Here is a 14,949-nt window from a genome sequence, read left to right on the forward strand (position 1 = left end):
GAGGCACCTGCCGAGGAGTGGGTCATGTGCACTCCACCAATAGGCATCAAGAAGACCAAGTTTGAAGCTGTTAACCTCAAGGAAAACCAGGCCTATAAGTTTAGAGTATGCGCCGTCAACAAGGTTGGAGTTGGCGAACATGCTGATGTCTCTGGAGCAATTATTGCCCAAGACAAAGCAGAGGAGCCCGACCTTGACATTGACCCAGAGCTGAGAAAGATTGTGGCCATTAAAGCTGGTTGTTCCCTCAGACTATTTATTCCTATCAAAGGAAGGCCGACTCCTACCATCAAGTGGGACAAAGATGAAGCTCCACTTAGAGAGACTGCTCAGGTTGAGATAACCAGCAGTTATACCTCTCTTGTGATTGACCAGATGAGCCGAAATGATAGTGGAAAGTACACAATCACTGCTGAAAACACCAGCGGAACCAAATCTGCTTTTGTTGTCGTTCGTGTTCTTGACACACCCAGTGCTCCCGTTAACTTAAAGGTCAAAGAAATTACAAACAATTCAGTGACACTCGAATGGGAAGCACCTCTGTTGGATGGGGGATCCAAGATCAAGAATTACGTGGTTGAGAAGAGAGAGAGCACACGCAAAACATATGCTGCTGTAGTAACAAATTGCCATGCACTTTCATGGAAGATTGAGTCTCTTCAAGAGGGCTGCAGTTACTACTTCAGAGTCCTTGCCGAGAATGCACATGGTGTAGGCTTGCCTGCTGCAACATTGGATCCTCTAAAGGTCTCAGAGGTGCCACAATCACCAAAGAACTTGATTGTTACAGACCAAACAAAAACTAGCATTTCCTTGGCCTGGGAGAAGCCTGAATATGATGGCGGCAGCAGAGTCATACAATACTTGCTTGAAGTCCAACTGAAGGGTCAGGAGAAGTGGAATGCAGTCAACTCCTTTAAGACAATGGAGGCTACTGTTTCCAATTTGAACCCAGGAGAGGAGTATCTCTTCAGAGTAACAGCCATTAATGAAAAAGGAAAGAGTGATCCCAAAGTTCTTGCAGGTCCAGTAATGGCCAAGGACTTGGTCTTTGAGCCAGATGTTCGACCAGCATTCAGCACCTACAGTGTCAAGGTTGGCAAAGATCTGAATGTTGACATCCCCATTTTTGGACGTCCTAAGCCAACAGTAACATGGTCCAAAGATGGTGCTCCTATGAAGTTCACAACCAGAGTAAATATCAACAACACATCAACGCATACAACACTGAGTATTAAGGAGGCAGCTGGTGATGATCGCGGCATGTACAGTATCAGTGCAGCTAACTCAGCTGGAAAGAAGGACACAACAGTTGAAATCATTGTGCTTGATAAGCCTGGCCCTCCATCAGGCCCTGTGAGGTTTGATGAAGTAACAACACAAAGTGTCACTATTTCTTGGGGCCCACCAAAACACCATGGTGGCTGCCAGATTTCAAACTACATCGTACAAAAGAGAGACACTACTACAACAACATGGGAGAATGTCAGCATCAACTATGCCAGAACCACAATCAAAGTGCCTAGGCTGAAGACTGGAGCGGAATACCAGTTCAGGATTATTGCTCAGAACCGCTATGGCAAGAGTCATGGTCTAGATTCATCTTCAGTAGTCGCTCAATACCCATACAAAGAGCCAGGTCCACCAGGCACTCCATTCATCTCTTCTCTCTCCAGAGACCACCAGGTTGTTGAGTGGCACGAACCTGTTACAGATGGAGGCAGCCCTGTTCTTGGCTACCATCTTGAGAGGAAAGAGAGGAACAGCATTCTCTGGGTCAAGATCAACAAAACACTTCTTCATGAGACTTGTTTAAAGAGTCACCCCTTGGAGGAAGGTGTCGAGTATGAATACAGGGTGTATGCTGAAAATATTGTTGGCATTGGAAGGTGCAGCAAGGTCTCTGAAGGCTGTGTTGCCCGTGACCCATGTGATCCTCCCGGCACACCAGAAGCTATCCATGTGACCAAAGATACGATTGTCATTCAGTGGGCTAAGCCAGAGTATGATGGTGGCAGTACTATAACAGGCTATGTTGTGGAGAAGCGTGACCTGCCTGAGGGCCGCTGGGGAAGAGCTAACTTCACTAATGTGATCGAGACTGCGTTTACTGTCACCGGTCTCACTGAAGATGCACAATATGACTTCAGAGTCATTGCTAAAAATGCTGTTGGAACTGTCAGCAAGCCATCCTACAACAGCGGGCCAATCGTTGCAAGTGATAATGTAGAAGCACCCAAATTCTCCATTGACCCTGCATTCACCAAAGCCATTGTTGTCAATGCTGGCGACACATTCAAGCTGGATGCTGATGTCCATGGCAAGCCACTGCCCACAATCCAGTGGTTCAAGGATGAAAAGACAGTTGAGAACACGTTCAGACTGGAGAACAAAAACACAGAAAAACATGCAATGATTGTCATTAAGGACGCTGTCAGAACTGATGGTGGACAATACACACTTCAGCTGACAAACAAAGCTGGCACTGAAACCGTTCTGTTCAAGGTTGTAGTCCTGGGCAAGCCTAGCCCATGTGAAGGACCTCTCCATGTCACTGGAATAGCTGAGGATCGATGCACACTGGCATGGCGTGCCCCTCTGGATGATGGAGGCAATGCCATCACTCACTACATCATCGAGCGTAGAGAGACCAGTCGCCTAGCTTGGACTGTTGTTACTAGCAGATGTGAAACCACCTGCTGCAAAGTCACCAAGTTGCTGGAGGGCAATGAATATATGTTCCGTGTCATGGCTGTTAATAGCCATGGAGTAAGTGAGACCTTGGAGTCTGCAGGAGTGACCATGAGGACTCCATTTGTCCCTCCTGGTCCACCTCACATCGAGGATGTCTCTCACATTGCTCATGATAGCATGACCGTCACCTGGACTACCCCTAAGGTTGACGGTGGTAGTGAGGTCACAAATTACATAATTGAAAAGAAAGATAGAACTGGAGTCAAATGGACCCGATGCAACAGACAGAAGGTTACGGACCTCTCTTTCAGAGTTACAGGCCTCAGTACCAGCCACGAATATGAGTTCAGAGTTGCTGCTGAGAATGTGGCTGGAGTCGGAGAGCCAAGCCTTCCAAGTTCATCCTACAAGGCCTCTGATCCCAAGTATAAACCCGGTGCCCCGGCATACGTGAATGTGATTGACTCCACAAAGACCTCTGTCATGGTGTCATGGGGTAAGCCTCTGTCTGATGGTGGTGCAGCCATCCAGGGATATATTGTTGAAGTTTGTAAGGCCGAAGAAGAAGAATGGACCATGGTTACTCCCCCTACTGGCCTGCGTGTCAACAAATATGAGATAACCAAACTTTCTGAGGGCCAGGAGTACAAGATCCAGGTGTGCGCCCTAAACAAACTGGGAGTTGGTGAGCCAGCTGCTATCTCTGGTACGGCTAAGCCAGAAGAGAGGGTGGACCCACCACTGATCCTCATGGACTCTGAGTTGAGGAAAGGCATCACTGTGAAAGCTGGTGCATCTGTCAGGGCCCATATTCCCTTCAAGGGCAGGCCAACCCCTGAGATCAAGTGGGCTAAGGATGAGGGTGAGCTGACTGAAAAAGCAATTGTTGAGAAAGGTCCCAACTTCACACAGTTGTCCATTGACTCATGTGACAGAAGTGACTCAGGTAAATACACCCTGACCCTCACCAATAGCAGTGGCTCTGTGTCTGAGTTTGTGGCTGTTAAAGTCCTGGATACACCTGGAGCCCCACAGAACCTTGTTGTGAAAGAAATGAAAAAGGACTCTATCACTCTTGTATGGGATGCCCCACTGATTGATGGAGGTTCCAAAGTAAAGAACTACGTAGTTGACAAACGTGAATCGACCAGGAAGGCATATGCAAATGTATCCACTAAATGCACCAAGACAACATTTAAGGTTGAGAACCTCATTGAAGGTGCTATGTACTACTTCAGAGTTATGGCTGAGAATGACTACGGAGTCGGTCAGGCTATTGAAACGAAGGCAGCTTCCAAGGCATCAGAGGTACCGCTTCCTGTCGGAAAAGTCTTCCTCACTGATGTCACTAAGGTCAGTGCCTCGTTGGCCTGGGAGAAACCGGGACACGATGGAGGCAGCAGAATTGGTGGCTACCTCATTGAGATGCAACCCAAGGGTTCAGATAAGTGGGGAGTTGCAACCAATACCAAGACATGTGAGGGCACTGTCACAGGCCTGACAGCTGGAGCAGAATATTTGTTCCGTGTCATTGCTTACAATGAGAAGGGCAAGAGTGAGCCAAAGGCACTTGCTGCACCTGTCATTGCCAGTGACATGACCATGGAGCCCAGCATTAAGATGCAATTCAGCACTTACAGTGTATTAGCGGGAAAAGATCTAAAGGTAGAGTTCCCTGTGCTTGGTAGGCCCAAACCTAAAGTCACCTGGAAAAAGGATGGCCAGTCACTGAAGGTGACATCCAGAGTCAATGTGTTTAACACGGCAACAACCACTGGAATCAAGATTACTGAGGCAAGCAAGGACGACTTTGGAAAATACTCCATTACTGCAACCAGCACTACTGGCACCATCACAGAGGATGTTGGCATCATCATTCTTGACAAGCCTGGCTCACCGACTGGGCCAATCAAGGTTGTTGAAGTTAGCAACACCTTTGTCCATCTGTCCTGGGAGCCTCCTGAGTACTTGGGTGGATGCCAGGTAAAGAACTACATAGTTGAGAAAAGAGACACTACCACCACAACGTGGCAGACTGTCACAAGTCAGCTTGCTAGAACAGCATTCAAGATCACCAAGCTGAAAACTGGTGCGGAATACCAGTTCAGAGTAATCGCTGAAAACAGATATGGAAAGGGTGCTTCTCTGGACTCCAAGGCCATTGTTGTCCAGTACCCATACAAACCACCAGGCCCCCCAGGAACACCATTTATCAAATCTGCAACCAAGGAGATGATGCTCGTTGAATGGAATGAGCCAGTCAATGATGGTGGCAGTGCAGTTATTGGTTACCATCTGGAAAGCAAGGAGAGAAGTAGCATTCTGTGGAACAAACTGAACAAGACTCTAATCACTGACACTCAGCTCAAGATCTCCAACCTGGAGGAGGGACGCGGATATGAATTTAGAGCCTATGCAGAAAATATTGTTGGCATTGGCAGATGCAGTAAAATCTCTGAATCCTTTATTGCTCGCGATCCTTGTGATCCTCCTGGTGCTCCTGAAGCTGTCAATATTTCCAAGAAACAAATCACCATTAAGTGGACTAAGCCAGAGTACGATGGTGGCAGCAAAGTGAGTGGATATATTGTGGAAATGAAAGATCTATCCTCTGCCGATAAGCGCTGGGTAAGAGATAACTTCACCAACATAATTGAGACTCAATATACCATCACTGGGCTGACAGAGAGTGAACAGTATGAATTCAGGGTAATTGCTAGAAACGGAGCAGGAGTCTTCAGTGACCCATCTGACAGCTCTGGACCTATCACTCCCACTGATGAAATTGAGCCTCCAAGGACCTCAATGGATCCGAAATACAAGGATGTCATTGTCATCAGTGCTGGTGAAAACTTACTTCTGGATGCAGACGTCTATGGAAAACCTGCTCCTGATGTTGTCTGGCTAAAGGAGGGCAAGGAGATGAACAAAGCCCTGCGCATTGAAGTTAAAACCATCCAAACACGTGCTTCCATGACAATCAAGGATGTAACTAAGCTTGATAGTGGCCACTATGACCTTGTTCTCAAAAATCTAGGTGGCACTAAGGCCTTCCCTATCACTGTCAAAGTACTGGATAAACCAGGTCCTCCCATTGGACCCTTAAGTGTGACTGGAGTCATGGCTGATAGGTGTGTCATTTCCTGGTCTGAACCAACTCTGGATGGTGGAGCGAACATCACCCACTATGTCTTGGAGAAGAGAGACACCAGTAGGCTGTCTTGGACACTGGCTGCGCCCAATATCAAGGGTCTATACCATAAACTCACCAGCCTGCTAGCTGGGGATGAATACATTTTCAGAGTCAGAGCAGTCAACAAATACGGAACTGGTGATTACCTTGAGAGTGAACCTGTCATCGCACGCAATCCTTACAAGCCACCAGGTGCTCCTGGAACTCCAGAGGCAAGTCAAATCAACAAGGAATCTATGGTTCTGTCATGGACTGCCCCAGAGCAAACTGGTGGAGCTCCCATTGCTGGCTACCATTTGGAAAAGCGTGATAAAGAAAGTGTGAGGTGGACCAAGTGCAATAGACAGAAGCTTGCTGACACCCATTTCAAGGTTACAGGTCTGATGGTGGATCATTTCTACGAGTTCCGTGTTGCTGCTGAAAATGAGGCTGGATTGGGAGACCTCAGTGAGCTCTCTCTCTTCTATAGAGCATGTGATGCCACAACACCACCTGGACCTCCACACCATCCAAAGGTGACAGACTACACAAAGTCTTCTGTTTCTTTGTCCTGGGGAAAACCTGCCTTTGATGGCGGTGCCTACATCAAGGGCTACATTGTTGAAATGAGGGAGTATACACCAGTGCCGGAAGCAACAGAGGAGACAGAAGTAGCACCAGCAATTGAGGCACCAGCAGAGAAAGAGTGGACCATGTGCACACCACCTACTGGAATTCAAACCACTAAACTTACTGTCACAGACCTGAAGGAGGGTGGCGAGTACCAGTTCCGTGTTTGTGCAATTAACTCTGAGGGAGTGGGAGAGGCAGCTAATGTCCATGGCACTGTGGTCACTTCTGAGAAGGTGGAGGCCCCAGAGATTGAGCTTGATGCAGACCTCAGAAAGGTGGTTTCTGTACGTGCCGGTGGAACTCTGCGTCTCTTTGTCACCATCAGAGGAAGGCCGGAGCCTGCTGTGAAATGGGAGAAGGTTGAGGGTGTTCCCACAGAGCGTGCCGCTATTGACACCACTAGCTCATACACAATGCTTGTCATCGACAATGTGAACCGCTTTGACAGTGGCAAATATTCACTGACACTGGAGAATAGCAGTGGTAGTAAATCTGCCATTGTTGCTGTGAGAGTTCTTGATACCCCAAGTGCACCCCAGAGCTTTGCAGTCAAGGAGCTCAAGAAAGATTCTGTGACCCTGGCCTGGGATACTCCACTAAACGATGGTGGGGCCAAAATCACAAACTACATTGTAGAGAAGAGAGAGTCGGTCAGGAAGGCTTACACCACTGTGACCAGCAACTGCACAACCAATTCATTCAAGATCGAAGAGCTGCCTGAGGGCGGAATGTTCTACTTTAGAGTCTGTGCTGTCAATAAGTACGGTCAAGGACAAATGGTTGAAACTAAGGAAGTCAAGGTGTCTGAGGTGCCTCTACCACCAAGCAAGGTCACCGTTATTGATGTGACAAAGACCAGTGTGTCACTAGCATGGGACAAACCTGCCCATGATGGTGGAAGCAAAGTAATGTGCTACAATGTAGAGTTTAAACCTAAGAAGGGGGACAAATGGGGTGCAGCGTGTACTGTGAAGGTGCTTGAAGCAACCATTTCTAATTTGACCCCTAATGAAGCCTATTTATTCAGAGTTGTCGCTATCAATGAGAAAGGAAAGAGTGAGCCAAAGGATCTTGGCTTACCTGTGGTCGCAAAGGATGTTGCACTTGAACCAACTCTGAACTTACTATTCACAACATACAGTGTGAAGGCTGGGGAGGACTTCACCCTGGAGGTCCCAGTAAGAGGCAGGCCTAAGCCTGTGGTATCATGGAAGAAGGATGGCCTTCCTTTGAAACAAACATCATCAATAACAATTCTGAATACTGCAACCTCATCCAAGATTGTCATTAAAGAGGCTAGAAGGGAGCATGTTGGAAAATATGAGGTCACCCTGGCCAACTCAGCCGGGAGTGTCGCAGCAGATATTGGAGTTGTTGTTCTTGATAAACCAGGGCCCCCTTCAGTTATTAAAGTGGATGCTGTAACCTCAGACAGTATTACACTCTCCTGGTCTCCTCCAGATTATGATGGGGGCTGCTGCATAAGTAGCTACATCGTGGAAAAGAGAGACACAAATACACAAGAATGGCAGATAGTAGCAGGCAATGTTGCCAGAACATCTTACAAGGCTGGCCGTTTGACACACGGAGCAGAGTACCAGTTCCGAATCTACGCAGTCAACCGTTATGGAAAGAGCACACATCTGGATTCACCCGGAATCACTGCACAGTACAACTCCAAACAACCTGGACCTCCTTCTACTCCTATTGTGAAGTTAGCCACCAAGTCTTACATGTTAGTGACTTGGAATGAACCGGTTAATGATGGAGGTAGTCCTGTTTTGGGATACCATCTGGAGAGGAAGGAGCGTACAAGCATTCTTTGGTCGAAGATGAACAGAGTCATGCTCAAAGATACAGAATACAAAGTCAGTGGCATTGAGGAGGGCATGATGTATGAATACCGTGCTTATGCTGAAAACATTTCTGGTATTGGTAAATGCAGCAAGGCCTGTGAAGCTGTGGCAGCCAGAGATCCATGTGACCCCCCAGGAACACCTGTGGTCACTGCTGTTACTAGAAAGTCTGTCTCGCTGTCTTGGGACAAACCAGAGTATGATGGTGGTGCCAAGGTTTCTGGCTACACAATTGAAATCAAAGATCTTCCTGCAGGACGCTGGACAAGATGCAACTTCACCAATGTGGCAGAGACACGCTATGATGTGACAGGCCTTACAGAGAACAGCCAGTATGACTTCCGTGTCATTGCCAAGAATGCAGCTGGATTGTTCAGTGAACCATCTGACAACACTGGCCCCATCACCGCCAAGGATGATGTGGATCCACCACGCATCATGATTGATGTCAGATATAGAGAGACAGTGTTTGTGAAGGCAGGAGAAACCCTTAAGATCAATGCTGACCTTGCTGGACGCCCCGCCCCCGTTGTCGCATGGACTAAGGATGGCAAGGACCTTGAGCTAAGAGCCCGAATTCAGATTGTTTCCACTGATACCAGCACCTCAGTCATTGTGAAAGACTGCATCAGAAGGGATTCTGGCCAGTATGCCCTGACTCTGCAGAATATTGCTGGAACTGTTACTATGCCAATAAACTGTGTGATTATTGACAAGCCAGGGCCATCGGCAGGACCTCTGCAGATCTCAGGCCTCACTGCTGAGCAATGCATTCTGTCATGGGGACCACCCCAGGAGACTGGCGGTGCAGACATCACCAATTACATCATTGAGAAACGTGAAACCAGTCGTCTGGCATGGACACTGGTGAAGGCAGATGTCACAAAGACATACTTCAAGGTCACAGGACTGCTCAAGGGCAATGAATATCTCTTCAGGGTTTTGGCAGTCAACAAGCATGGGCACGGAGAGGCCCTGGAGAGTGAGACTGTGAAGGTCACAGAACCATACACTTTTGCCACGGCTCCAACTAGTGTAGACGTCACTGCTATATCTGGAGATTCAATGACACTCACGTGGTGCAAGCCATTAAGTGACGGAGGCAGCCCTGTCGCAGGATATGTGATTGAGCGCCGCGAGAAGACAGGCATGCGTTGGGTCCGTGTGAACAGGGATCTAGTTGTTGAATGCACCACAATTGCAACAAAGCTGCGCAGAGGTTGTGAGTATGACTTCAGAGTTTATGCTGAAAATGCTGCTGGCCTGAGTCCTCCTAGTGACCTATCTGCATCATTCAGAGCAGCAGATCCTTTGGTGGTTCCTTCTTGCCCAACAAAGCCAAAGATTATCAGCTCAACCAAGGACAGTGTGACAATTGTCTGGAAACCACCAACAGATGATGGTGGTGCTTCCATCCTAGGATACAGCGTGGAATACAGAGACTACATTCACAAACCAAAACCAGAGGTTTTGGAAGAGGAGGAATACGAGGAGGAAGAGGAAGAACCTGAATCACCTGAGGAGTTGGCAAGATGGGTTGAAGCCATTCCTCTTACCAGGAGCTTGGAATTCACAATCCCTGGACTGAAGACAGACGCAGAGTATGAATTCTGTGTAAAGGCAGTCAATAAAGTTGGCAGCAGTGTGCGCAGCCGATATTCAAACGCAGCTATGGCCTCGGACAGGACTGCGGAACCTTCATTTGATGTTGACATTGACATGCGCAAGGTACTTGTCATCAAACACGGTACAGCGTTTACTTTGAAAGCACCATTCAAGGGCAAACCAGTGCCGGTGGTCTCATGGGCCAAGGAGGGGATTGATCTGAGGGTCAGAGGAACAATTGAATCTACTGAATCCAGCACTTCACTGACCATTGAAAAAGCAACAAGAAATGACTCTGGAGAATACAATGTCACCATCGAATCGCCACTTGGAACGGCAACACAGCCCATGGTTGTCATGGTGCTGGACTCTCCCGGACCGCCCGTCAATGTGAAAGTGACTGCCGTGACACGAGACTCTGCGACCCTCACATGGGAAGCTCCTGAGAACGATGGCGGTGGTGCAGTGAAGGCTTACCATGTTGAAAAACGTGAGGCCAGTAAAAAGGCTTGGGTGTCTGTGACCAACATCTGCCACGCACTGACTTACAAGGTGGAGGATTTACAGGAGGGTGCCATTTATTACCTGAGAGTGATTGCAGAAAATGAGTACGGAGTGGGTGTGACTCAGGAGGCCAAGGCTGGAACAAAGATTACAGGTAAAATCTGAATATTGTCATATTCCATTTGTTAGTTGTTTCTGTTTTTCTAAGCATTTATGACATTTTGTTATTTCTGTTACAGAGGTGCCAAGTCCACCCACCAAACTTGGGGTTGCAGATGTCACCAAGGACAGCATTACACTCGCATGGACAAGACCAGAATATGATGGTGGTAGCAGAGTGACTGGCTACCTGATTGATGCAATGGAGAAGGGACAGTCCAAGTGGGTGAAGTGTGCCACAGTGAAGACCATGACCCACACAATCAAGAGCCTGAGAGAAGGTGCAGAGTACTTCTTCAGAGTCCGAGCTGAGAACCACGCTGGACTCAGTGAAGCCAAAGAGATGATTGTACCTGTTCTTGTGAAGGAAATACAAGGTAGTTTCTCACATGCCTGCAATATGTGGAAAGCTGTGGAAAGCGTGTTTTAAGATAATGTTACTCATCTCACTACTTTATTTTTCAAACAGATGCTCCAGAATTTGATCTGAAAAACTACCCTAAGAACACAGTCTATGTGAGAGCAGGCTCCAACTTGACCTTTGAGATTCCTCTAACAGGCAGACCTATGCCTAAGGTAACCATGTCCAAGAACAACGTTGTCGTCAAGGGATCCAAAAGGTTGCTATCTGAAGTGACTCCAGAGAGCCTCATCATCACCCTCAATGAGAGCATCGCAAGCGACGCTGGCAAATATGAAATCACTGCCTCAAATGCCGGAGGAACCACCAAGATCTCCATCATCTTCATTGTAATGGACAGACCTGGGCCTCCTGTCGGTCCTGTGGAAGTTGGAGAAATTGGAGAAACCACAGTGTGTCTGAAATGGACTCCCCCAGAGTATGACGGTGGCAGTCCTGTCACTCACTACAGTGTCTCCAGGCGTGAAACCAGCACTCCTAACTGGACTGAGGTGTCAACCAATGTTGCCAGAAGCTGCACCAAGGTGACCAAACTGACCAAGGGAGAGGAGTATCAGTTCAGAATAAAGGCAATGAACCGCTACGGCACCAGTGACCACATTGACAGCAAATCAGTCTTGATAAAGCTTCCATACAGTAAGTTTTATACGATTTTAACAGTGGCTGGGTTTGCTTGTGTCCTTTGTTGGGTGGCCCAAAGGTTTCAGGGTGGCAAATGTTCTTCAGTCAAGATTTTCAAATGGTTATGAGGACGTTGCCTCCTTAAACTAAACTTAATCTACTGATTGTGACCATTTCAGTTTGATTAATTCTGAGTCCTTCTGAACAGTAACATGAATATTACCTTTTCTATTCCAGCTATGCCTGGACCTCCATCCACTCCATGGGTTGGCTTTGTGTCAAGAGAGACCCTAACCATCTGCTGGAATGAGCCAGTAACTGACGGTGGAAACCCTGTGATTGGATATCACCTCCAGATGAAGGAGAGAAGCAGCATCCTGTGGCAGAAGATCAACAAGACGGCCATTCCAGGAAACCAGTGGAGGGTCACCAACATCTGTCCCGGCCTTATCTATGAGTTCAAGGTGGCAGCTGAAAACGCTGCTGGTATCGGAAAGGTCAGCAAGACATCTGAGGAGGTGCTGGCTATTGACGCTTGTGGTAAGTCTTTGGTATTGTAGCTCTATATATCATTTGTCAGTAGGATGGTACAGGGTTGAAAAGTTTCACCTTAATCCTTCCTCAGTTCATTTGTACTTTTGGATTTCCATCAGACTAAAAGTCCTGACAGGTTTAAAATGAAATGAAATGTGGCACTGAGACCATGTTAGAATAATGCAGACAAACCATGAAGCTGATGTAACACAAATGAGACTCACACATCACAGTTTGATTTGTAATGGTGAAGACAAAGATAAAACCTGGTGAATAATAATTCCTCTATTGTGCATCGTCCTCTTCTCCACACACACTTGGGACAGTGACAGCATCTGCATCAGGAATTGGCTGGGGCCTCTATCTACATTCTGACCCAATCAAAAATCTTCAACAGATCATATCAATACTTTTTTGACAAGATTCAACATATTAATAACATCATTTCTTAATTCTATATATTCTATATTTCCAGGATTTCAAAGATTACTAAATGACAGCAGCAAACCAGTAATAGTGCCAAGAATATGATAGTTCATCCTCTTGAATGAGCAATTCTTATAAAGCTGGATTATTGGGTCGTGTCTATGCTCTATGCTCTGTGATTCCTCAGGTTAGATCATTGAGTGCATGTGAAAAAGTGCTGGGACTGTCAGTGATTCATTTTATTCAGAATGAACAAAACTGTAAACTCATCGTCTGTTGCTCCTTTGTGACACAGAGCCTCCAGCAAATGTGCAAATCACAGAGGTGACAAAGAACTCCGTCCGCTTGGCCTGGCAGAGACCTCCCTACGACGGTGGCAGCAAGATTACCGGCTACAGTGTGGAGAGGAGGGAAGCTTCCAACCCAAGATGGGTGAAGGCCAACTTCACAAACATTATTGAGATGGGCTTCACTGTATCTGGACTGACCCAGGACGAGACCTACGAGTTTAGAGTCTATGCTAAGAACGCTGTTGGGTCCGCCAGCAACCCATCCCTCATGGCTGGACCAGTCACTTGTGTTGATGCCTGTGGTGAGTTCTGGTTTATATCCTTAATGTAATTGGTGCAAATCCCTGTTGAATTGGTTTCAATAAGTAAGACATATTATCATAACCTCACTTTTCCTTCAGGTGCCCCTGCCATCGACCTGCCACCAGAGTACCTGGATGTGGTTCAGTACAAAGCCGGCGCTTCAGTCAAGCTTCGAGTTGGACTCATCGCCAAACCTCTGCCGAGCATCGAATGGTTTAAGGATGGAAATGAACTGGTCAACTCCTCCACTCTGTGTGTTGAAAGCACAACTGACTCCTCTGCTGTTCTGATTAAGGATGCAACTCGCTTTAACACAGGCACATATGAAATCAAGATTAAGAATGTTTTGGGCTCAGCGTCCGCTTCCATCAGGATCGAAATCCTTGGTATTTACAAATTCTTTATCACGTTTACCTAATTTTGAATTATGAATGGGTTTCAACATATATACTCTTATTTATCACACCACTAGACAAACCTGGACCCCCAGCCGGCAGCATCACCTTCAACTTGATCACAGCAGACAGGATCATCCTGAGCTTTGAGCCTGTTCCTGAGGCCGACCAAGGCGGCGCCAAGGTCACTCACTACATTGTTGAGAGACGTGAGACGAGCCGACTCGTGTGGTCCACAGTTTCAGACAAGATGGAACAGACCCACGTCGGTGTGGACAAGCTGGTACAAGGAAATGAGTACATCTTCCGCGTCATGGGTGTTAATAAGTTTGGAGTTGGAGAGCCTCTGGAGTCGGACGCAGTCATCGCTAAGAATGCTTTCGGTAGGTTTTTGTTGTGTTTTTTTTTCTGTGGATTGTTGTGTGAGAATGTGAAGGAGCTTGTAGTCTAGCTAAAACAAAAAGAGGATTTTACTTGTTCAAATGTTTTGGTGAATGTTGTTCATCATTAACACGTCAATTCTACATTTCCATAGTAACTCCCGGTCAGCCTCGGACACCTGAGGTGAACATCATCACCAAGTCCACCATGGTGGTGGAATGGGACAAACCAGGTGTAGATGGAGGAAGCACTGTCACAAGCTACTACTTGGAGCGACGTGACAAGAAGTGTCTGCGCTGGATCAAGGTTTACAAAGACCCTGTCACAGACATCAAGCAGACTGTCTACCATCTGACAGAAGGAAATGAATACCAGTACCGCATCTGTGCCATCAACAAGGCTGGAGAAGGACCGTTCTCCGACGCGTCAGACTTCTACAAGGCTGCAGATCCAGTTGGTAAGTGGTCGTATATTACAGCTTTTCCTACTACAAGGACAAAGATCTGCTCTGGATAATGCACCTAACAAATACATTTAATCCATCAGATCCACCAGATGAGCCATGCAAACTGAAAGTGGTGGACTCCACCAAGACCTCCATCACTCTGGGCTGGTCCAAGCCAGAGTGGAATGGAGGCAGTGAGGTCACAAGCTACATGATAGAAAAGCTGGTGGAAGGAGAGACAGAATGGTCCATGATTACCTCCAAGGGAGAGGTCAAGACAACAGAGTTCACAGTTCATGACCTGAAGCCAGACGTCAACTACTTCTTCAGAGTTTCAGCTGTTAACTGTGCTGGCCGTGGAGAGCCTCTGGAGATGACTGAGCCTGTGCAGGCCAAAGACATCCTGGGTAAATGAACACTTTATCAAGCTAACAGAATGCCTGTAAGGGAGTCACAGACTCAGGATAGAGGAGAGATGTAACTGTATTCTTTCACAGTTACAGAAAAACC

General features: G+C 47.1%; 1 protein-coding gene across 1 annotated transcript in view; it reads left to right on the forward strand.

The window, feature by feature from the left end:
• The window catches only part of LOC142990296 (titin-like), a 159,223-nt gene that overhangs the window by 121,578 nt on the left and 22,696 nt on the right, over positions 1-14,949 (forward strand). The window contains 10 exon segments of the mRNA XM_076140034.1: positions 16-6,502; positions 6,560-10,618; positions 10,704-11,000; positions 11,093-11,680; positions 11,903-12,205; positions 12,921-13,217; positions 13,317-13,604; positions 13,691-13,996; positions 14,149-14,451; positions 14,541-14,846. Coding sequence (XP_075996149.1) covers positions 16-6,502; positions 6,560-10,618; positions 10,704-11,000; positions 11,093-11,680; positions 11,903-12,205; positions 12,921-13,217; positions 13,317-13,604; positions 13,691-13,996; positions 14,149-14,451; positions 14,541-14,846 — 13,234 coding nt within the window.

The sequence above is a fragment of the Genypterus blacodes genome, unplaced genomic scaffold (assembly GCF_046128005.1).
Source record: "Genypterus blacodes isolate CSIRO-AG114 ecotype Tasmania unplaced genomic scaffold, CSIRO-AGI_Gbla_v1 ptg000499l_1, whole genome shotgun sequence".
NCBI lineage: Eukaryota > Metazoa > Chordata > Actinopteri > Ophidiiformes > Ophidiidae > Genypterus > Genypterus blacodes.